General features: G+C 41.9%; 1 protein-coding gene across 1 annotated transcript in view; it reads left to right on the forward strand.

The window, feature by feature from the left end:
- Positions 1–7,437: 7,437 nt before the first annotated feature.
- Positions 7,438–25,266, forward strand: part of GRAMD1C (GRAM domain containing 1C) — a 77,246-nt gene continuing 59,417 nt past the window's right edge. Inside the window, exons 1-2 of the mRNA XM_063126939.1 lie at positions 7,438–7,487; positions 8,991–9,119. Of these exons, the coding sequence (XP_062983009.1) occupies positions 7,485–7,487; positions 8,991–9,119 (132 nt within the window). The 5' untranslated portion in view covers positions 7,438–7,484. The remainder of the gene's footprint in view (positions 7,488–8,990; positions 9,120–25,266) is intronic.

A 25,266-nucleotide genomic window follows, 5' to 3' on the forward strand; every position in this document is an offset into this window, starting at 1 on the left:
GAATAGGAGATCACATTCTGCCTAGTAAATGTCACACTTACTAAGGTTACCACAGCATTGACTTCACAGCTCTCTGTCTGTTGCCTGGAGGGCTGCCACTTCTGGACTTGCTGATTAGAATCATTTCCGTGGGAAAACTCTCATGCAACCGTCCCCAATCTGGTGCCCTCCACAGTATGCTGGCTGGGGGTGATAGGCTTTGTAGTCAAACACATGATGGGAATTGGAGTCCTTCCAGATGTGATGGCCCACAGACAACTCTCTTGGCAATGGTGAGGCTCCCAGCCCCTCCTGATTTTTATTTTATTTCTTAAGATTTTCTAAATTAATTATTTCTAACTGGGATGCTCGCATGCTGCAAAGCAAAGTGCTGCCTACCAGCACCATCTTTATTTGGATTCAAAAGAACAGTTTGTGTTTTGAGCTTAGACCTCACCTCTGCTCTGTTAGGTGCTTGGGCAAGTTACTTTTCTTTTAGCCTTACCGGTTTGCCTTCTGAGAAATGAGGGTTTTGTGGCTAGCCATGCCCAGCATGGCAGCCATTTTGCGAGAGTGCCCATGACACTGCTTCAAAATTCTAAATTCATCCACTGACCCAAAAAGGTTGAAGACTCCTGGTATTGAATTGTGACTTTACAGTCTTTTGTAAGCCCCTTCAGTTTTGAAGGAAAAGTGAGGTATAAACATTTTCAATAATTTATTTATTTATTTATTTATTACATTTTTATACCGCCCAATAGCCGAAGCTCTCTGGGCGGTTCACAAAAATTAAAACCACAGTAAAACACCCAACAGGTTAAAACACAATTACGAAATACAGTATATTGTATGTATACAATAAATACATCTCACCTCTCTTGAACAACCTTTTTCCAGTTCCTGGTAAACTGATTGTTGATTGACTTGATTCTCCCTGATTAACTTAACCTTGGATTTATGCCACAGGGATTTTGTAAACAGCTCATGTAAACTTGTGTATTGTTAGGGAACATTAATAAATAATGGCTCATCACCTATGTTCAGGACTTGATCTGTGCCAGTCCTGGAACTCGCTTTCAGTGCCAGGTCTGTAACAAATGCTCTTTGTTCACCATGGAGTAACTGCAACCCGTTCCCATACACAGTGGTGCAATCAGGGCAGGATTTGTGGGGGCAGAAGACCTGGAGCCCTGCTCAACAGAATGAGCAGGGGGCATACCACATTTTGGAAGTACTGTCATTACCATCTAAAGAGGGCCCCCATAAGACTAAAGAGTCCAGTGTCTAATATTAGCTAACTGCACACCACATTGGCCATACATCTGGGCTTAGGAGATAGATCTTATTTATTTATTACATTTTTATACTTCTCAATAACTGAATCTTCCAGGTTAGAAAATTTAACTTCCAGAAAGGCATGAGTTTATGATATGGGGCCTCTGAATCTTGATGTAGCTTAGGGCCTCCATTTTTATATATAATGCTTCAGTGTACATTTCCATACATAACTGGATTCAGCCATGTTCTTAAAGCATAAGATGAAGTTATTTTGGTGGAGAGGGGATTCGGGTTGTCTGATTTTGGGGGCAAGGCCCTCTCAAATTGTGTCATGACCAAAGCAAAGCTAATAAAGGCGTGATCTTATGCAAATTTAGTCAGAAAAAAAGGTTTACAATTCCCAGCATGCCCCAGCCATCATATGCAGGCTGGGGCATGCTGGGAGTTGTAGACGTTTTTTCTGACTAAACTTGCATCAGATTGTGTCCTAAATCCTGCATTCCATTGTAGTATTTGGGAGAGTGGCATCATAATGTTTCGTACTAAGGTCCAGTTCATATGTTACATTTTCTACCTGGAGTTTAGATCCAAACTGCAAAACACACTGAATGACATAACATAATATCAAAGTGTTTAAAACACAGCTTTTACCTGTAAGAGTTATATTTCCAACAATTGCCATATTTTGAAGTTAGTGACACATTTGATCTCTTTGTCTTTAAAATTTACGCAGATGTAAGCATTTTGGCTACCTTGGAGCAAAGGAGGGGACCTGACCACCTTTACAAAAGAAATTGAAATGATTGTTCCTCTGCCCACCCTTTGAAAAGAGCAAAACAAACCTTTGCGCTCCCCCCCATTAAACCTTTCCCAAGGGGCGGGGCTGGAGATTTCACCTTCATAGTAGTGCTCCAGGTGAAAAGACACATGAGCTGAAAGAGCGCAACAACACACAGACGTGAAAGTGCCCAGTGCTTGACTCGCTAAGGAAACAGAGGGGGAAACAGCGGATGAAAACTGGATAAAAAAGTAGGTGTGATGGAGCCCTAAGGGAGACCATTTATGCATTTAGGTGTAGGCCGAAAGGAGAAGGAACACAGCTCCTTCGTATATATTAATTCATCTAGGAGCTGCAATCTTATGCACACTTACAATGGATGTAAGCCTCATTGAACACAGTGGATCTTACTTCTGACTGTCAATGCATAGGATTGCATGGTACACAATACAGGCAAACATAAAGTGCCAGTTACTAAAATTAAACTATTCAGATGATGAACACAAATACCAGTTTACTAATTTAAAACTGGAGAAGTGGCAAGAATCACTCTTAAATGCAACTAAACAAATAAAACAAAAATCTTCAGCTTAGATTTGCTTGCATAAAAGACACAATGATGGCACCACCTTTATTTTCATTTCTTTCAGTCTTCCCCAACGTAGTGCCCTGGAGATGTGTTGAATTAGAACTCCCATCATCCACAGCCAGCCGCTCCTCACAGAAAGCAACTCCCGGGTTTGAATCTGACTTTTGCTATGAACTCACAGGCAGCCACTCTTTCTCAGTTTCCCCATCTACAATATGGGGGATGACAAAACAGATCTACCTTACAAGGCTGTTGTAAGGGTTACAACTAGATAAGTGTTTGGAGCACTTGGAAATGACATACAAATGTTATTACTAATCTGGCATTATTCAGTGGAAAGGGTTAGGAAACTAATAGGATCTGGGGAAATTATATGAGAAATGTTTAATTTACACAGGAAAAATGGCCAGAGCTCTAATCATTCTGGACGCTACACCAAGTGAATTGCAATCCCTCAGCGGATGCTTACGGACGAGTTGTCATTACTTGATGACGAAGGAAACACACTCTGCACATGTTCAGATGCCCTTTCGTTCTATTCAATAGTCGCTTTCAGGAGTTGAGATCTAGCCAAAGACAGGTTTCGGTATCAACCCTGAAAAACTCTGCGAGCTCTTCCTCAAATCGAACCCCTCCCGAAGGGCAGAAATCGTGCCTCTAAAGGGCGGGCCTTCGGCGCAGACGGAACGGAGCAGCGATCCATCCACCCTTGTTACGGAAACAGACGCTGGGGAATGGGAGCGTGTGACGCCTGCTTAGACCACTAACGGCCACTAGGTGGAGGCACCGGGTTCTCCGCAGACCTTTTGTGATAACACTGGTGCAGCGCTCCGTTCCGGGTTTCTCACTCGGCGAGAGGCGTTCAGGTTTTACTATAATTATAATTTATAACGGTGAAACCAGGCTGCCTGGAGGAGCCCGCTAATGTAATGGTGGTGATGAGAGAGAGGCGGACAGTCGATCCAGTGACCGACTTGATGAGCCTCCAAATGCGTTAGGCTGCAGGGCCCATCACTTCCAGCCAACATGGCCATTGGCCATGCTAGCTGGGAATGATGGGGCTTGCAGTCCAACCAGTGGAGGCTGGTAGCTCCGATTTTGGCGGGGCCATGAATCCATGCTGTGTTTCAGTCAGAACCAGCCAGAACTCTAAAGGAGCTCTCCAAAGTGCTGAATCTATTTCGGGGCTCAGCACCTCGGATAGCTTCTTCAGAGTAACTGTCTAGTGCTGTCTGAAAATCAGAATGGATTCATAGCCCCGCCAAAATCGGAGCCACCAGCCACCACTGAGTCCAACACATGGACGGCACCAGGTTGGGGAAGGTTACTTTAGACCAAGTGGGGACAATTTGTGGCGCTCCAGATGTTTTAGCCTACTACTCCCATCAGCCCTAGCCAGCATAGCCAATAGTGAAGGATTATGGGAGTGGTAGGCCAAAACATCTGGAGGGCCACAAGTTACCCACCCCTACTTTAGACTGCAGATTCCACCAATTCCTCTTTCCCACCCAGGTTCATTCCCTCCATTTGCCATCTCTGTGCTCATACTTTCAGTTCAGTGCTGGGCCTTTCTAAGACACTGAGAGGCCCAGGGCAGAATGTTCATTTGAGGGGGCCTTCAAATGTTGGGCCCTCCAGTAGTCTTCTGTAAGCACACTGGTGCCCGTAGGTGCTAGAGTTGGGCTGGGCTGCTGCTATTCGCGCTGCCTAAGGCTGCAGCTATCTTGCTCATGCAAGCTGGACTTGAGCTAGACAACACTGTCAAAAAAGAGGACAGTCCTCTGGCAGTCCCCATTTGCTCACCTAGATTTCCCTTTTGCGTTAAAAAGTGCATATGTTTAGGGAAGATCCAAATGTAAGCGAACACTGTTTTCACGTATAGTTTGAAAACATGTGTATCCTAAAGTATGCTCCTCAGAGAACTGTTGCTCCGTGTTGAAGGTACATGTGATGGCAGACCTGGGTCTTTATTTATTTATTATTGCATTTATATCCCTCCTTTTTTTCTCCAAGGAACCCAAGGCGGCGTACATAATCCTCCTCCTCTCCATTTTTATCCTCACAACAACCCTGTGAGGTAGGTTGGGCTGAGAGTCTGTGACTGGCCCAGTGTGTTTCCATGGCCATGTGGGGACTAAAACCCAGATCTCCCGACTCCCAGTCCAACACTTTAGCCACCATAATGTGTTAAACGTAATGTGTTAAACAACCCTTAGCTTCTAATATCTCTGTGTTGCTGCTAGGTTTTATTCTGGTTGTATGTTTATACTGTGGTTTTAAGCTTTCAGATTTCAGATTTTATGCTGTACCTTGTATTTTTAATTTTTGTGGACCACCCAGAGAGCTTCAGCTATGGTATGGTATGGAAATGAAATATGCCAGCAACATTTCCATTGTTTTTTTTAAAAAAACTTTATTTTCTCTCCTCACGCAAACGCCAACATTTTGGGTCTAGACTCATACTTGTGGATTGTTAGCAGTTCTTTCACAGTCGTCAACTCTTGTGACTTGAGAAAGGCTTCTGGCAGCACACTTGTTCGATAAGGCTGTGTGAATCTCAAGTCTTGTATAAAAATATTCTAACCCTCATGCCTGCTTAGCAGAAGTGAGAGCAAGGGGGAAGACTGAACATCAGCTTTGGAAATGAGAACAGAAACATGAACTAGAAGAGCAGAAAAATGCAAAAAGTTTCCAAATAAAAAAGAACAGGAGGAGGGGGTATATTACCACATGTGGGAGCAGTTAACTCTTCCCTCCCCAGCTGCAGTCCCTTTGAAAACTGCCTCCTGCATGGCAATGAAGCTGAGAAAAAGACTTTCTACGTCTCCATTGGTATCAATGGAGACAGAGCTCTGGGGAAGAGAATCTGATTCCTGGGAAACTGATTCAGGTCCAAGCCCCATGGGTCCAGGCCTAGGGACACCTCTGTCTTAAGCACCTTCCTTTCTTCCTGTGCATTCCTGAGTGTAATACAAATTGCTGGTACTAACCTATAAAAAACCATACAAGTTGGGATCAGAGTATTTCAAGGTGCACCTGCTAGGTGCTAAAATAGTCTAGCGAGACCTTTATCTGGCTCTTAATTTTAATCCAGAAATTTTAACCACTTTGGACTGTTTTTAATCTGCTGTGGTATTTGTACTGTTTTTGCTTTTGGTTGTTGTTTTGGTTTATGATTTTTTTTAAAAAAAATTAAAAATTGTCTTATTTTTCCCTTGTAAAAGCTGCCTTGAATAACTTTGGAAAGGCAAGGTACAAATGTATTAAATAAATACAATAATAAAAAATAAAAGTAATAACATCTTTATATTAATTATAATGTGTTTGAATCCAGATTTATTCTGGATCAACCATGCTAACTTCCCCACTCACTCCTTTCCACAGCAGCCCCTACACATACACACACAGAATGCTACACAGAGTCAGGAGATGCTTCTAAATTGAGTGAGTTGTGGTGTATGTATGTATAGAGTGACCATATGAAAAGGAGGACAGGGCTCCTGTATCTTTAACAGTTGCATAGAAAAGGAAATTTCAGCAGGTGTCATTTGTATATACAGAGAACCTGGTGAAATTCCCACTTCATCACAACAGTTAAAGCTGCAGGGGCTATACTAGAGTGACCAGATTCAAAAGAGGGCAGGGCACCTGCAGCTTTAACTGTTGTGATGAAGAGGAAATTTCACCAGGTTCCCCATATATACAAATGACACCTGATAAAATTTCCTTTTCAATGCAACTGTTAAAGATACAGGAGCCCTTTCCTCCTTTTCATATGGTCACCCTATCTTTGATCCAAACCAGAGCTTTGGTTTTATGAATAGCAGTGCAATCTTATACATGTTTAAACAGGGGCAGAGGAGCGGGAACCTACAACTCTCAGCATCCCTTAACCAGCATGTTGTAGAAGCTTTTTCTGCCTAAACATGCACTGGATTGCACTCTAAATTATCCAAATGTTATGATTTGTTGAAAGTTTAAACAAAATAAACAGGCTATAACTAACTCCACTACTGACACAGGGAAGAGTAGAATATTTGAAATGTTTTCCAAAACCCACAAAGCATTATTTAAATACGTTTAAGCTTTCTCCATGAGTAAGATTTTCCATGTATTTTCCCCCTGCAGGTGGCTCTGTTTTGAAATGCATGGAACTCAAAGCATAAAAGCAACACCAAATAAACCATCATATCATTCCAGATGACTTTTATATAGGAAAATGTTTAACTCGCCTTTCAATAAAATATTCCCAATGTGGAAATATTTCAAAACAGCCTAAGAGTAAAGTGTTTGTCAGGGCCAGCATGTACATACATAAACGGCTTGGATCCATGCACGGAATTGTCATGTCATGTGCACGTATGCTACATTTTAAACTGTGCACATAAAGCATTTTATATATACACAACAAAAAATAGAAAAAGGAAAAAGGCAGCCCAGAGTGGGAGGATCCAGAACAGTTTAAATCTTATTATTGTCCTTTGCAAAATAAAATAAAATCCACGTTCCAGATGCAGTAAAAAATAATGTTAACACCTCCCGGCTCCTTCTGCCCTCGAAAAAACTCTCCCGCTGCAAGTTTTTTCTTTCTCCACAGGTCGATTCACAGGGCGCCCATCTCTGGAACCTCTTGGAGCCAATGAATTTACATGAGCGTAAATGGTCAGTCAATCGCCAGCTTCGGAAGGGGCCGCTATTCCTAGAGAGAGAAACCCATTTCCCTTCTCTCTCTCTCTCTCCGTCTCCCTGTTTTCTTCATGCTGCTGGCCCTTTAAATTGTGGGGACGAGGTAGGCGTTGCAGCCCCTATGGTGCTAAATTTTGAGACGCTCCGTTTGCAGGTTGCATCTTCCTTCTCTCCATGGTAAGCCGCGCGTTCTTTCCCTTTTAATTGTCGCCCTGTGTTTTTCTCGGTGGGTCTTTCTAATAGATGTGGCTGAGTCGCCATAAAAGAGAAATTTAATACGCTCTTCAGTCTTCGTGGATGTGAGATGCAAGCGTCACAGGCAGCGCTTATATTCGAAGTCGGCAACTGCTGCTGCATTTTCGTTCTCTTGCAAACGTGGTGGTCCAAGTGGGGAGACAGTTGCTTATCGAGTTGTGGTCTAAATCTGGGCAGGGAAGTTGCTTCTTGTGGCCCCCCACAGCACCCCTGCAATCATTTGCCTATAGATCACTGGTGCTTTCTTTGTTGCTCACTCTATTGTGGCCACCATTCCCTTATATATATATATTTAACACCTGTGTGGCAGGCAGAAGCTCAACAAGTGAAGCTCTTCCCATCTCTGCATCTGAACCTGTTGAATTTCTGCCTGTCCCTCTGATCTGTTATATTAAAGATGCAGAACCCATGGGTTGCTACTCAAAATGTTTCACTGAACTCAAACATTTGTGGGCGCTGTAATTTTGCAAATGGTGCCCAAACTGCACAGTGTTATAATGCTGCTGTATTAGGATGCATTTCCTTATAGGATACATTAAATATAAATACACTAGCAATCTCATTTTAAAGAGAGTGAAAATGGGTGTCTAGAGAACAGTGTCTTGACTACCCTTTTTATCTTCATAGATTTTTCCTCAAATAGAGAAGATAATATTCTTTGCACCATCAGCGTTTGGGGGAACAGGTTGGTTAAGGGTGTTCCTGCAGAACCTGAGACAGCATGCTTTAGCTACATTTTGGGCTGGCTATGACAGTCCTTCATGGGTCTTTTCTGTGACAAACAGTATATGCTACAAGAGATATCTGCAATAGAGTGTTGCAGTATGGAGGGCTCTTGTTAACCCTTTCAGTTATCACAATACACCATTCTGTTACCTCTTCCCGTCTAGTTTTTCAACCTCACCTTCATTGGGCTGTTTAGGGCTGGGGTGTAGGATTTCCCTCCTAAAGTTTTTTGCTTCTTCCGCAGACTTCAGGGTTGATTGTGTCTGTTGATACTACCCTTCTGTTGATTCTACCTTGGTGTTATTTTGGCTACGTAAACAACAGCACTCGCATCCGAAGATTGGAAAGAGAAGGAATGATTTACATATCATATCAGTTTTCACCTCCACATTTCCACATATTTCTCTAGTACATGCAAGAAGCCTATAGCCTACAAAGGAGTAACCCACCAACTTCCAAAGCTGAGGATCACCAAATGTTGGGCTTTGCTGGAGGGCTTTATGTTATGCAATGAACTGCTCAAGGGGAAAGACTCTTAAATGCTATAACCAAATTAAAATAAAGCAGATTGAAAATGTTCTTTCCTTGTTCCTCATGGCTTATTCAGGGCCTTAGAAATGCTGCAAAGTACTTATAAATGTTACTCTAGCATAATGTCCATTGCATTGTTTAACAACATACTCTGCTCCTTGTTTACAGGCACTTCATGAAGTGGATCATGGCCTTATCAGCCAATTATTGGTGGACTCTGAGGAAAATCTTAATGTATGCGCAGAGAAAATGCAGCCCCCCTCTCCATATAACTGGAGTGCTGACTGGAGTTTTTGGGTAACTTCATGGATTTCTCTTCTGTTTTATATGGGTGGATTTTATTCAGTGACAGTAGTCTACAGTAGTCTAATCAAGCTGTTGCCCTCCTGTGGTTTGGAGAATTTGTAATTACGTATTTCATACTGACTATTGGCAGGCCTGAATATCCTGGAGAGTTGTGAAGCTGCCTTCCTCAACCTGTTGCACTCCAGAAGTGTGGGATTATAAATCCCATCATCTGCAGCCACAAGGTTGGGGATGATGGGAGCTGTGGTGTAAAATATAGCCAGAGGGCACCACGTTGAGGGTGGCTGGCTGTGCTGTTGCAGGGCTTCCTTTTTCCTATTTGGCTACTTTGGTTTCATGCTTCGCTTTAACTCTGCTTTTGGTCACATGTTCAGGCTGCAGTTTTCTTAGATGCACTTTCAAATTAGCTAAAGCATCTCAGGCTTTTTAGTTGAGAAATATGAATGTTAAGGGGGGCATGATGAGGAGAGTTATATAAAATTATGTATTGTGTGGAGAAAGTGGATAAGAGATAACTTTCTCATTATACTACAACTCTGGGTCATCCAATGAAACTGACTGGCAACAGATTCAGGACGGATGCAGAATGCATAATTAATTTATGGGACTCACTGCCACCACAAGATGTGATGATAGCTAATAGCTCAGGTGGCTTTAAAGGGGGATTAGACATATTAATGGTAGATAAATCTATCAATGCTATTTGTTATGATGGTTACATAGAACTTCTATCTTCAAAAGAAGTACAAGTCAAACCTGTAACACTGACTCCATCACATAAGTGATTTATTGCACTCTTGCCATGTCCGGTATGTAGTTTTGCAGCACAGTACTCAAATGCTGTCATCTCTGTACTGCACTCATCTGGCCTCTTCCCCCCTCTTCCGTCTTATTTTGGAGCGGGAAAGTCCGTTTCTTTTCTCCATGCGCAATCAAACTGCCCCTCCGTCCCCCTGTAAAGCTGTCCTTGCACTATCGGCACATCACAATTTTTTTTGTTGGGGGTGTTTGTGTTGAAGGGTGGTCTCACTGATGAAAGAGGAGAGTGGGGCAGTTCTCTTCAAGCATGTAGTTTGAATTCCTTTCCTCATTCTGCGTGGGGACGCATGCTAAGTTGGTGGAATGAACGAACAGTCAATTGTACTTTCACTGCTCCAACTCCCGCTCTCTTTCAGCTTTCCTCTTTCTGCCCACTGTACACCCTGATGCCTATTTGCTGTAACTTTTTTCAGCCACTCTCAACCACCAGGAAGGGGGAGGGAGCGTGGGCGCATGAATGCCCCACGCAGCTCAAAGGGCAGAAACAGGTGCGACCAAGAAAACCCCAAATCGCGCATGCTGTCTCCCATTTAAAAAGTCCTTTCTGTTTATTGTGTGGTTTCCAAAAGGCATCTAGCATCGATTGCCCATTGCTAACAACCCCCTTTCACTTAGATTGTTTAATATGATCCTAGGGAAAGCATTGTGTGTTGTTTTTCTGTAATTGCGCAGTTTCAGGCTGCCGTGATTGCATACTGTTGTATTTGCGCAGAAATAAAAAAAAGGTTTCTGCTCAGCTGGAGTCAGTTTGTGAGCAGGTGGTGTGATGAAAGATCCTGCACCCCACGCAGCTCAAATGCCAGAAACAGGCAATAAAACCCCAAATCCCTTAAATGTTAGACCAAAAAACCAGAATGCTGGGGAGGGGCGGATAGTGCACTCACATCCATCACAATGTCCCTCTCAGCCACAACAACCAATGAACTGCAGGGGGAAGGAGAAGGGAGGTGGCAGGGTGGGCGTAATAGTGGGAGAGAAAACAAGTGAGAGGAGATTTCGCCAGAATAGTAGTAATACGAGGAAGCACAAGCCAGCACAGGGGGAACGATGCACGAGCTGAAATAGCACAACAACGTGCACATGTGAAAGTGACTAGCACTTGACGTGCTAATGAAACGAAGGCGGATAACGCAGGGGCAAACCAGGACAAAAATATAGGTCTGGTGGAGCTCGAAATGTTGCAGCATGAAGTGTTCCTGTTCAGGTGCCTGCCAGCCAGCTCTGCCCTTTCCCAGGCTACTCCAGTTCATTCTCCATCCTCCCCCACTTTTTTGCTTTCCCCTCCAGCAGACGTTCAGCATTCTGTGGCTATGGAGCATACTCAGCCTTCATTAAGCTGTGTTTTTTTTGGGGGGGGGGGTCCTCCTCCTTTACAATTTGTTTTCCTAAAGATCTTATTGACCTTCTGCAAACCTTGAAGTTTTCCCTGCGCCTACTGATAGCTCTGTCTTGTGCATAGACGTTGCCCTTTTGGCTACATAAAGAGCCACATTCAGATTCACTGTTTGTATAGAAAGCCTCTATATCCGTATCTAGAGCCAGCCAAAAGTGACAGGGGGGGAATGAATGTTGCTCTACTCTTTTGTAGCCTTTTGTCTACATTGGACTGTTAACTTATTAAGACATGTATTCTTTTTAAAAATATTATTTTTTTCTTATTGTAAAAAGGATTATAAACATAAAATTGGCACTGTTCATCAAGGAAATCTAGCGAAAGTTTGGAACTAGAAATGTAACCCTCTCCTGTGTGGGTTGTAAGTAAATTTAAAAGCAACGGGAATGTGAAATTCTCCAAAGGGCACTCCAGTGCTCTGACACTGTGCTTAACTATTCATCAGCAGCTACCACTGATCAAGACACAAAGGGCAGGATCCAGACTTTCTCATATTTTGAATAGACCCACCGAAATCAACAGGGCTATTCTAAGTATGACTAGACTTAGAACTAATCTAAAACCATGAGGAAGAAGGACCAAATTAGCAATGACACCATTCATGCATTTAGCAGTGGTTTTGTAAGAGTAAATAGCCCGTATTAGGACCTCATCTAGGTCGTTACCCTGGTGTGGGGGTGGGGAGGGGGGATTTTATGCTTTGTCCCAATCCTTTGTCCCAGTCCCAATCCTTCCAGTAAAAATAGCAGGACGTGGGACCCGATTGGGACCACAGCAGCGGGCAAAGAGTTAGTATCCCCTGCTCTAACTCTCCCCTCCAGGATCACATCAAGACGAACCTTCCCCACGCCTGTTATTTATACTATTTTTAAAAAATCACACAATCGATAATTGCATGTATGGCATCATGTTTGGTTTGGTTTAATAAATAATAATTTCTAAGTGTTTTACATTTGAAAGTTAGTTAAAAAATATCTCTCGGACATATTCTACCTGTAAGCGATAAAATACTGGAGCCTGATCACTCAGGTCACACTGCTGCTCAGCTGCTCCAGGCATGGAAGCTTTCTCTAAGCCATCATCCTTGATTACATTTTTGAATTATTAATCATACTGTGGGCATGGGAAATCTGAGTCAGGAGTTAAATGAGTTAAGCTGATGAAGTGAGTCAGCTGCAGATCGGAGATCTACAGCCCCGAGCTTGTTCCTCAACATCACACAGCTGTCCCTCAGCTGGAATGGGGTGACTAGTAGTGAAAATGTCACATTTCATGCCATCCCTGTAAATCCATCATTCTGGAACTTAGCAAACCTGTTCATTCATGCTTTTGTGCAATTCCAGTGGAGCTTTAGAGTTGTAAAAATTGGGCAAAATATGAGGCTGCCATCCTAAACGACCTTACTAGGGAATGAGCTCTGACGAACATGATGGGATGGTACTGACTTCAGAGTTAATATGCATAGGATTGGACTGTGACTCTAATTAATTCACTCTAATTAAAGGATGCATCCTATGTATGTTAAAACATAAAAAAGTCCTACAACTCCCAGTGCGCCCCATCCAGCATAGCATTGCTCTTTAAACCACTTTCTTATTAAATTGCCCTTACATATAAAAGAGAACACATCAACCGTATGCCTTAAAAAAACACCCTTAGAGGTAAATCTGAAAATTTGGAACAAAGAACGAAGATTTAAGTTTCATTTCTGCCCATTTGCCTATCTAAATTGGACTGTTAGCTTATTAAGACAATATTTCTTCTTAAAAATATTCTCTTTTCTTACTGTAAACAGAAGAATTAAAAACATAAAATTGGCACTGTACATCAAGGAAATCTAGTGAAAGTTTGGAACTAGAAATGTAGCTATTGCCCGTGTGGATTGTAAGTTGTTTTAAAAGCAATAGGAATGTGGAATTCTCCAGAAAGAGACTCTGCAGGGAATATTGTTTTCAGCTAACCTGTATAATGGTGTAGAAAGATAGCGCACAAGTTGTTAATTAAGTCCTAGTTGTTGGGCCAGAGGCAGCTGTGAAGATTGTCATAAAGGTGTAATTGCACCTCTAGAGATATTTTTTATTGTGGCTGAGCCCAAGTTGGAAGTAACCTCAACTTGTCACTGATTTTCCCAGGGCTATTTGGTTTAGACTATATATTAGAAAGGGGGAAATACAGCTAAATTTATTAATGTCATTTAAGACAATGAATATAATTTTTACACTTACATCCAAGTCCAACATTCTGTTTCAACAATTTTATCTTGTTAAAAGCAGAAAATATTTCTGAAAGTCTGACAATGCTTTGCTTTTACTGCTGTTTTATTTTTTACATGCCTCAAGAGCTGCGGAGGCTAAATTTGTGGTACAATATGTAATTAATCTTGGGTGTGTAGAATAATAAAAGGTGCAACTTTTGATTTAGTTAACAAAAGTCCAATTTTTCTTTTATGGCTTTCATGACTATCAGCTGTAAGCAATTAATTGTTGTATATATTATCTCTTTGCTATCATAAAATACACCTGCTTGTAACATGGTGGTCTAAATCTGTGTAGTCTTACGTAAGAATAAGATCTTGTCTGATTAGTCCTAAACCCCGTTTGCTCTCTAATTCTTCTTGAAATTGCTTTTAAACAATTTAAAACATGAAAAAGTTGAGTTATATGTCATGGCCATAAGAATATTTACTACATTATGCAACCCAGCGACCTGATTTGCACTTAATGCTAACACACGGTTTATTTAATGCTAATCCAAGGTTTATTGTTGACATGCCCAAGGTTTGTTTGGCAGACGATTGAACAAACTGCAGCTTGTTTTCTCCATCTTGCTGTTTCTGTTTCCCTCCTCCTTTGCCCGATCCGTCTCTGCATCCCAAATAACTTTGTGATGCTGCAGTGCTGGCAAGAAGAGGGGCTGTTTTTTTTGTTTTCATTTTACCACTGAGAGCTGGATACCTTCAAGATCCCATTCATCCTGGGATTCTAGCTAATCCTTGGGAAAGTCATTGTGAATGTTATGGGGATAACTTTCTTTAGGTTTATAAATAACCATTCACTTGAGTTAGAGTGGACCTTACATGTTGCCAAAAAAACAGGACATTCATTGCCCCAAAAGATGACACCAATTTGCATAAAATCTGCACGTGCTGATCTATGTTTACAGATGAAAATTTAGATATAATCGAAATAGAAGTACAATACCTCTCATCATATTGGGAGAAGATGGTGACTTGTATGTCTGCTCAGTTTGTTGGCCAGGACCTGAACTGTTGATGGATAATCCAAAGCCTGTGCTTATAGTTGCCCATCTTATGGTTCTTCATCTTTAATCTGGATTTGCACTGGACAGCCCTTCAAGTGGAGGTTGCTTTTAAATAGGGGATTGCCTTCTAAAGTGGAACACATGGCTACCCTAATCTCATTGCCTGTGGTTAGTAAGAACTGCCTTCAGGTGATCAGTTGGGGGAAGCTTTACAAAGGTTGTATTCTTTTTGGCCACAAATTATTAGCATAGGCAAATGTGAGCTAGTAAAAAAACACAGAAGTAACCCCAAAATTGTGGACATACTTTGCACCACTGGCCTTCACGGTGGAAGATAAGAGTTCTATGACAGGTCTTGTACATAACTTGAGGCTGCCTGGTAGGAAGAGTTCTAAACTGGATCCAGATTGGAGCCAAGCAAATGCACACAGTCTATAGCTATTCTTTCTTCCTCCCCTTCTGGGGGGCGTCTATATGACACTGCTTTGCCTACTCATTCCCCCCAAACCCAGAAGCATCACTGCTGCAAAGGGGCATTTATAGGGTTACATGGCAGGAATGAGCATGGGCTATTCAGCCCAGGCCCAGGCAAAGCTGGTAATAGGCCCAGGCCAGATAGGAAATGTAGGCCCCATTTCAAACTGCTCATTAAGTATTTTTAATCAGTTCTAAATACATATGAACTTGAACGATTTATAAAAAAGGTAATGGCAAGCACTTTTATTCAAGAAGTGCATAAGACATCACTTCTGCACATTCAGAAATGCTTTACATGCTTTTCTTTGACAACAGAAAAATCAAGCAACTTTGCCTGCTGCATTTTCAAGAGGTGCTTTTAAAAATATTTAAAAAATTGAAAGAAGAAAGGAACAACTGCTTAAACTTCAAAAGGTGGAAGGAAACCCTGTCCCTTTCCCCAAGGAGAAATTCTCCGAAAATTTCTCCTTCCCCAAGCCTTTTTCTCCAGTTTTCGTTTTCCTCCCACCCCTTCACGAAATGCCAAAAAATGGAACAATCAACACTTTCGGCCCAGCTCAACTTTTTGCAATAAACCAGGAAAAAAGTGACTTAGAACAAAGCAGTCACTTACCTTGAAAGATTGATTGTTCTTCACGAACGCTAACGCATGTGTAGCAGGTAACGATAATTATGATAACGCACGTGGTGTACAAATGAGCTATGTTGTAGCTCCCAAGATTAGTAGAAAGAAATAAGGTTGGGCCAAGCTGCGCTGCTATGTACTTGTAAAAAAAACGAACAATTTATAGTTGAGAGGCTACTCACACCTCCCCTGGAGTCAGTCCAAACCTCCCCTGGGGAGGCGTACCCCACTGGTTAAGAACCCCTGCACTAAGCCTTGCTTAGGCTGCTAACCCTTTTACAGCAAGTGGTTAGTGAGCGTGTTTAAACCGTGGTTTCGTTGCCACCATGGTTAGGATTGGCTCACATGACACGCTATGTCATGGTTCCCACAACACCCTAAATCATAACGTTTCGCTCAAAATGCTTAACCATCTTGACTTAGCGTGTCGTCCGAACAGGGTCAAATTTGAAATGGTGGCCATTACTAGGCTTGTCGAGCCCGTTCCCTATCCCCTGGCCTGTATTCCTGTGCCTACCCTGCACTAGCATCTGCCCCCTAACTACGCCCGCTCTCTTAAACTTAACTGAAGCCACCACTAACACATGCACAAACAATCACGGTGACATTGGAGCAATGCAAAAAGTTGTGGTAAAACGACACACGGAAAATGTGCAGCTTCACGGGGAATACCATGATGTGGCTGCGAGTTGGGAACTGCATCATATAAACAACGAGGCGCAACTGCGCACCCACAATGGAATACATTGAGTGCACGGACAAGCCCAAATGTGTATGTGATCCAGAAGAGGTAAAGATCGTAACAGAGTAACTGCTCTTGTGCTGTGTGTAGTTGATAGCAGGGGAGGCTGATGGCTTCGATGGGTCTGGGTTTCAGTCAGAACTAGTGAGAACGCTAAAGGAGCTGCACCATGGAGAGCTCCTTTAGAGGTCTGACTGAAACCTGGAGCGGATTCACCACCCCACTGACTTCAGAGCCACCAGCCTCCACTGGTTGATGCCCAGTCTGGTCACAAGTGGCAAGAATGAAGCAGCCATTGGAGACTGCTTGGCATGAGCCATATCAGGTGTTAACATTCCTCAACTAGAACGTTAAGCATTACAACCCACTATAATTGTAGTGAGCTGTCATGTTCTGTCATCATATGCTATGCTAATGAGGTGTTTCAGTAGCACATGGCACGGTTGTTAGCTGCTGACTATGGCCTGTTCTTGCATCTTGATTCATAACAAACACATGAGTGATACAATAATCACTGACAGCATTTCTCAAACATAAGAAGCAATTGACTTTTAACACTCTGCAAATCGTGATCTGGCATCTGAGGATAAGCACTGCTCTTCAGAAGCACACTCCTGTCATATAGTTTAAGAAAGCTGTGTAATCACCACCACCCCAGCCCAATGGGCCATGCCTTTAAACATTGCCATGACTGCCGTTGCACGTCTCAGCTCCACATAATGGAATATTTTCGGTGAAACCATGCTTCCAGTGTACTGTCTGCTAACCCTTTCTTAGAGGATATACTCATCTTTTCAAGGTAGGTCTGTGAAATCTTCTAAGATGTGTTAGTTAAACTCATGAGGATTGAGGATTTATCTGTACAATTCTGGTTTTGTTGGAACTCTGTGGCTTCCAATAATAAACGTAGCTGCTTCTGTCCTTTTGTAAATGAGGACCTCTTGTATGTTTCTGTGAGTTTGGGATAGTGGCTGCTGTGCTTCTGTTCTTTATCTGCCTCACCAAGTGACTTTTAGAAAGAACTGCCAAACAGAGGAATAAGGGAAGATGGGATTAGAGAGCAGAGGTTGAAACCTTTTCCATTTTACTGCATCCTTTTTGAGAGTGGATACCCAGAACTAGAGGACTAATGGTACATTATTAGATTGTAAGCCTATGCGGCAGGGTCTTGCTATTTACTGTTTTGCTCTGTACAGCACCATGTACATTGATGGTGCTATATAAATAAATAATAATAATAATACATTTTGTATAGTGGTCTTTACCTTCCTTTTGTTATTGTAAAATCAGATGTATATTCCTGAAATAAATAATATATATTAAATATGTTAACCAGCATATAATTAGTCTTTGGAACTTAAGAAGTATCTTAATCTAAGGCCAAGTTCTCAATGCAGGTTGTAAACCTCTGTGTGTGTGTGTGTGTGTGTGTGTGTGTGTGTGTGTGTGTGTTCAACTTCAAATAGGGACTCACTTATTGGTTAGGCTACTAACTCTTTTGCAGCAAGTGGTTAGAAAGTGTATTTAAACTGTGGTTATGTGACCACCATGATTAGGAATGGTTCACATAACATGCTAAGCCATAATGTTTAGCTCAAAATGCTTAACCATCATGGTTTAGCATGTTATCTGAACAGGGCCATTGAATGTTCCTCCATAGGGCAACAAACATTCCCTTCACATGGGAATGTTGATGTGATATTAATACTTAACAACTCTATAGTGCTTTCAGGAATTCATAGTGATTTACATATATTATTTCAGTTTTCCCAAACCTGATGCCCTTCAGATTCTTGGATTTCAGTTCCCATCAGCCAGCATGGCCAATGGTCAAGAATTCTGGGAGTTGTGGTCCAAAACATCAGAAGGGCATTCGGTTGGTGAAGCCTGCATTACCTTGGTGTAATCATTACAACAACCCCATTAGGTAGGTCATTATTATCATTCCCATATAGCAGATGGGAAGCAGAGAGAAAAGTGGGCTGCCTTGCTAAGAGCCATCTAGTGAAATCATGGTAGAGATGAGGATCAAACATGGATTTCTTGATTCATAGCTGAGTCTCTACACCAGATGCCAGGGAGAATAAGGAAGTTAGCCTCACCTTACAATGCTATTTTTAAAACTGTTTAGATATTTGTATGAGACTAGATGGGTTATTCCATTTGCCGAATCTACGGTATGCTAATGCGTGTGCCATTCAGACTCTTCCTCTTGTTTATATACCTGCTTTGCTTTTCTCTTTTTTACCCTTGGCTGAAATTATTGGAAAGTTGAAAGGGCTCCATCCTGCTAGGTGAGTTTAGTTTCTCATGGTCACATTGGCATATCACTTTAAGCTAAAAATTCTGACTTCATAAACCAGGATGTGAATGTGCCAGTGCATGTAGCACATTTGGTTCCACTTTGCACTTCCTTTCACAGGAGTGAGTAAACAATCAGGAATGGAGAGCTTCACATGATGACTAAACCTAGGATTATGGCCTGTGGTGTAGTGGCATGTGGTAGAGGGAAAAAGCACCACTGGGCAGGTGATAGACGAGAGACAGGCTCTGGTGCTATTGAAAAGTATAAAATCTTTAATAGTTCTTTTTGTATCAAAGGCTCGATGTTTTGGATTTAAACAAAATCCTTCTTCAGGAGCTAACGCTAGACACAGGCTGCTGTAAAACATCCTGTTCATGTATATAAAATCTTAAGCTTTTCTTTCTCGAAGGCGTTCCGTGAACGAACTGTGTTGTGATGACGAACATTTGACCTAGACTCGTCATCACAAGAAAGAACTCTTTGGCACAACGCAGTTCGTTCACAGAACACCTTGGAGAAAGAAAAGCTTAAGATTTTCTAATATACAAGAACAGGTTGTTTTACAGCAGCCTGTGTGTAGCGTCAGCTCTTGAAGAAGGATTTTGTTTAAATCTGAAACATCGAGCCTTAGATACAAAAAGAACTATTAAAAAATTTAAATACTTTTCAATAGCACCAAAGCCTATCTCTTGTTTATCACCTGTGGTGTAGTGGAGCAGGAAAGTGAGGTTGCGTAACTCCCACACTTTTTTCATCTCATCCTAATGAATTGGGTATTATGCTATCTACTTCTGATCTTTGGGGGATGGGGGTGGCTGTCCTTGAGGTGTGTGCCTGTGGGGGTTGACATGGTGAACACCTACGCCAGTGGTTACGGTTATGTGGACCCAAACAAGCCAGGATTCATTAGCTAGCTTTAAGCCAGGGTTTGTTGTTGGCTTACAAAACCTGTGTTGTTTGGGTACACTTAACCAAATCCTGGGTGTGGGTGTCACCTTGATAGGGTTTTACCATTAAAAGCGACCTAAAAATAATTTTAAATAAATAAATTGCAGGTTTGGGAGTCACATGAAGTTATCCCTTCATGGTTTGTTTAGTCACTTTCATGAAGGGAAGAGTTAAATGTGGTGAACGTGTTGCTCGTGGTTTATTAAGTCAGAATTCCTGGCTTAAAAGTAAAGTGCAAATGTGGTATTCCAGTCCTTTTCTATACAAGATCTTATAAAGGGTGGGGGAGATGAGGTGCAGAGTACAGCAGATCTGTTTCAATAATTTGGAGTATTTTATATGCTCATACTAATCCATTGGTAGTCACCCTCTAATTCGACTATGATGTCAGTCTGTAAGTCCATGTGCTTGATTATTTGAGGATTGATAAACGTTGATGTTAATGATCGTACAAAAATATTCAGCAATAAAATGAAGTGTAATCATTAGGATGGACCTAGAGAACTGTGACTGAACATTAAAATAGTTATCTAGCTTTGAATACATGGGATCCAGGTAGTATTGGAGGGGAGCTACATTTGAGGAGTTGTGGGTAAAGCCAAATTCTAACAATTTGTATGAAAATTGTGGCTTGAATTAGATTATAATTTCCCTCCGAATTTCTTACTGTGTGTGTGGAGCAAAATCACACCTTCCAAAGCTACATACTAGGCATGCCTGTCCTGCAGGCTGCCCTTGCTTAGATAAAATGTTTGAATAGGAAATACATATGTTAGAATTCAATGTGTGAAGGCTTGATTAGGGTCAGAAGGAAGGTCTATAAACCTAGTGTTCCTGGATGTTTAAAATCTGCCAGTTTAGGATTTTAGTTTGGTATCACTTCCAGATAACAAATTCTACCTCATAGCTTTCAAAGCGGCTGAGAAATATGTGGTGATGTTTGCTTCCTTCCAGTTCTGCTATTGGTAGATAGTTAGTTTTGAAGATGAGTATTTCTAGAATTCCAGAGTTCAAGTCCGGCTTAAGGGAGGGAGGGAAGACATGCTGCTTTCTTGTTCTTTTAATAAAATAACCAGTTTCTTCATTTTCTAAATCTTTAAAAAAATCTAACATTTGTTTGTGGAAAAAAGATTTTAAAGCTATTCGTGCATTTGAAAGACAACAAACTGTAATTTAGGAGGTGACACACCATTCCTTGATAAGTAGATGAGCTTTTTGTAAATTATTTTGCAAATAAAGAGGGGGGAATAAATGAGGAGATCTTGCACATGATTATATTGCAGAGGAAGTATGATGACTCTGTCATCACACCAGTGCTACTAGTGTACAACACTGGGTGTTAAGGCATAATGAGTCATGTTTAAAAAGGCTATTTTCAGATGCCTTCTGTCACCTTCCTAAACAGGTGAGAAGTGATTGCTAAGTACATATAAGTGTGGTTAAGAGTTTACACAGGAGCTGAGTATAAAGATAGGGTAGGATGCAGATTTTACTTAAAGGTTCTGTGCTATAGTGTATATCCCACACTGGAGAATGTACCAATATGTTCATGCATATATTGTATGCATCCTTCACATTTTGGTTCGAGAGGCTAGAGAAGGTTGCCTTGTTAAGAACTAGTTTCTGGGATTTACTTAAGTATACTATATACGTGGGCCTGTACTCTTGCCACTTTCAGCCTCTGAGAAGGTAGCTAACTGTCTCCAAGGCGAAGCATAAGGCTTCAGAAATATATCTCTCTTTCCTACTAAAGAGAGTTATATGCATTGTTGTACACCTTTTCAACTGAGAATTGTGTCACAAAATCCAGAGAAGAGCAAAAAAACTCAAAGGATAATGGCATTGTGAACTGTATGTAATAGAGGACGTATGAATTGGGTCAGTTTTCTTAAAAATGCAGAATGGATCAAATCTTTGAGCATCCATACATGAAAAGCACCACTGAGCTACTGCTGAAAAGAAAATCCTGTCAAAACCTTTTTCAGGCAATGCTGATGACATCCTTGGGCAAACCAAGTAGCTACTTCTGCAGCTCATCATCCACCATGTTTTTCTAGCAGCCATTTCCTGGGCTTTATGTTTTAGGGTAGGGGTCCTCAACTTCTTTGGGTCAGTGGGCCCATTTGGAATGTTGAGTGTGTTGTAGGTACTGTAACAAAATGGTTGCCGTGGGAAGGTCTGTCCATTCACAAAATGGCTGCCATGGTGGGTGTGGCCAGTCACAAAATACCCATTCCCAAGAAGGCAAACTAGTGAGGCTGTGAGACAAATAACTTGTCCTAGAAACTGAGTACAATTTATTTATTTATTTATTTATTTATTTATTTATTACATTTCTATACCGCCCAATAGCCGGAGCTCTCTGGGCGGTTCACAAATATACACATTTTATATACAAGGCAAGATCTGAGCCCCAAATGCCAAATCGCATATTTGCCCCATATGGGGCGCAGAGGTATTATTGGAAATGATGATGTTGGAGTCAGTGCTTTGCTGCTTGCCAGCCTCACAGTTAAAATATTTTAAATTTAAATAATTTAGACAAAGTAAAAATCAGGTGGGATAGGGAATCCATAGATACTATGCTGGAGGCCCTTGTTATACAGAGTGGAGGAGGATACCATGTGAGAGATAACATATGTGGAGGAGCTTTCAGCAAAAAGGAGAGCTAATTTATGGTTTTGCCTAATCTAGCCTTCCCCAACTTGGTGCCCACCAGAAATTTTGGACTTCAACTCCAATCAGTCCCAGCCAGCATGGCCCAAGGTCAGGAAAGCTGAGTGTTGTTGTCCAAAACATCTGGAGGGCATCAGGTTAAGGACAGCAGATCTAATTACTTGTTGGTTGCCATTTTCGACACTTGCTGTATGGGCCGAAAACACAACATTTTAAAACTATTTATTTATTTCTATACCGCCCAACCATCAAAGCTCTCTGAGTGGTTCAAGGTCAGAATCCTGAAAGGGTCTTCCTTTGACTCTCAACCAGATGGGCTTGTTAGGACATGCAGGACAGCTCCTACTGACAATTTTGATAAGCAAGCAGACTTGTATGGGGGAAGGCAGTCCTTCAGATATCCTTGTCTTTTAATACAAGCTCCATATTCTCTGCCCTGCCACACCTGCCCCCGCTTCTTGACTGTGTATTGTGTGGGCAATTTTGTAAAGATGTTTACCATTCAGTGATTTGGAACCAAATTTTCTACTGTAACCTACAATGCAACACTTAATTGATCCCACCACCACCACCACTGGCCGGTACCCGTTGAAGAGGTGATTCCCTTCTCTAACTACTACTGTGTTCTGTTAACCTGCATCTTACAAAAATAATTATTGATGATGCATAAATGTGCCTGCAAATTAGCTTATTTGATCCTACTGGGAATGTTCTTCCTGGTAACACACACGTCTAACTGAAGGCAAAGAATCTCACTTGCCCATATGCTGCACAGTTAAACTGAAATGTTTCCAACATCTTTCTCCTTCAGCCTCTACAACTAAGAGGGGGGCTGGGCCAAAGACGGGGACCTAATGACACTAATGCCCAGTCCTCTCTCTGCCAGTAGCCCGCTGGAAGAGTGCCCTGTGCTTAGGAGACTACCTTCTCCAGAGCAGCTCAGGGGAAATGAAGAGGAACAGAAAATGAATGTAAGTAAACACACAGGCGCTTGTAAGGCGCTTCCTTCAACAACTGTGAAAAATAAGGGGGGAGGGGTTACAATTCATTCTCTACATTAGGGATAGAGAAACCTGTGACACTCCAGATGTTGTTGAACTCTAACTCCCAACAGCCCCCAACAGTATGGCCAATGATCAGAGATAATATGAGTTGTAGTCCAACAACTTATTGAGGGCCATATGTCCTGTCCCCCCACATTATATGTGTCTCCTGAATTAACACAAACTGAGCATCATGGGCTGCATGTGGCCCTTGGCTGCTCTTTCTGCGGCCCAGAGGAAGCCTGCCTTGCTATTTCCGGCAGCCCAGCTGATCGGCCATCACTTGGGCTGTGGGAAATAGAATGCACAGGTTGCTCCTCACCTTGAAAAGCTTGCCCACCTCTGCCCTATCCTTATGGCTGGGGGAAATATATCTTTTAAAAACTCCCTTGCATAACACTGGTAATCAGTAGGGATCTAAAGTATCTTCCTGAGAAGGCATTGCAGCTGCATCTAGAAAGCTCCAAGGGGGAGTATGTAGTAATGTCATGTAAGAATACATTTTTAATGATGCCACCATGAGCTATTCACTTCAGGGTCAATAGAACCGTGAGTCTGTGTGTGTGTGAGCGTGCACAAGCATGTGGATAGCTGAGTGTTATTGCTCATGCTTTGCATGCAGACGGTCCCAGGTTCAATCCTTGAAATACCCAGTTAAATGATCTTGGGTTGAGAAGAGTCTCTGTCCTAAGTTGCTAGAGCGCTGCTACTGGACAAGCCACTGGAGCTGAGTCAGTATGGCTTTTCCGTATGTCCAGAATCCTCATGCTAATTAGTAGTAATTGCTCTGGAGTTTTGCTAAGGACAGAATTAAGTGTTATGTCATGAGATCTCAGTTTTCCTAAACATGTATTTGCTGAGGTAACGGGAAGGTGCAGGATACTGACTTGCAGAATTAGTGGAAGAGAAAATGGGTAATTAGCCCCTCCTGTGTTATCAAGCCTCCCCTAAAAATGTCCCCCCTTTCCTAGCCTTCCCCCCCCCCCCTCAGCTGGGCTTTCTTTTGGATTTGGAGCAGGTGGGGGGAAGCCTGGAGAGTGTTTGAATGGGAGGATTGGAAAGAAGAGGCAGGCTTAGAGTGCTGAAGGCACTCCCTGTCTTGCCATGCATTAGCATTATGACGGCGGATCGTGGGGTTGGGGAGGCTGTTTTCCCCTCTTGTCATGTCTAGTTCTGCTCAGAGCGAATGAAAGAAAAGTCTCATTTTCTCTCTGCGGACTTAAGAAATGCCCACCTTTCAGAAAATAATTGGAGAATCATAAGAGGCTAATATCTTTTTTCAGCAGTAAGGCTGATTTGCAATATCTAAACAGAAGAATAGAGCAGATACGTGCATAAATTAGGCGGCCAAAACAAAACTGTACATTATACCATGATAGCATTTTGGAAAGAAAACTTCATGTTGGCTGATGCCTTTAGTCCACTGCAGGGATCACCAAATTTCAGAAGCTGACAAGTCACATGCAGAAATCTTTACCTGGCCAAGGGCTGAGAATTCAGCCAGTATTATCTGTCTCTTTCCAGCAGTCCCATTTGCTGCAATCTCTCCCTTCTTTCCATTTCTGCTTTTTTACTTCAACCCATCTTAAGGGGCTCACAGGTTGTACCACCAATCCGTTTCTTCATATTATGCCACTTATTCAAATCCAAAATCTTAGTTCACTAGCAAGAGCTTCGGCCTGGGGTATCAAACCAAGGACAAACTGAGTCTGCTTTCCCTTGAAATAATAATAATAATAATAATAATAATAATAATAATAATAATAATAATAATAATAATATAAATCAGCAGCTGCTGCTGCCATCTTGGTAAGACTATATATTTGTCATGAGTGCCACACACATCACT

This window comes from Elgaria multicarinata, chromosome 5 (genome assembly GCF_023053635.1).
Source record: "Elgaria multicarinata webbii isolate HBS135686 ecotype San Diego chromosome 5, rElgMul1.1.pri, whole genome shotgun sequence".
NCBI classification, from domain to species: domain Eukaryota; kingdom Metazoa; phylum Chordata; class Lepidosauria; order Squamata; family Anguidae; genus Elgaria; species Elgaria multicarinata.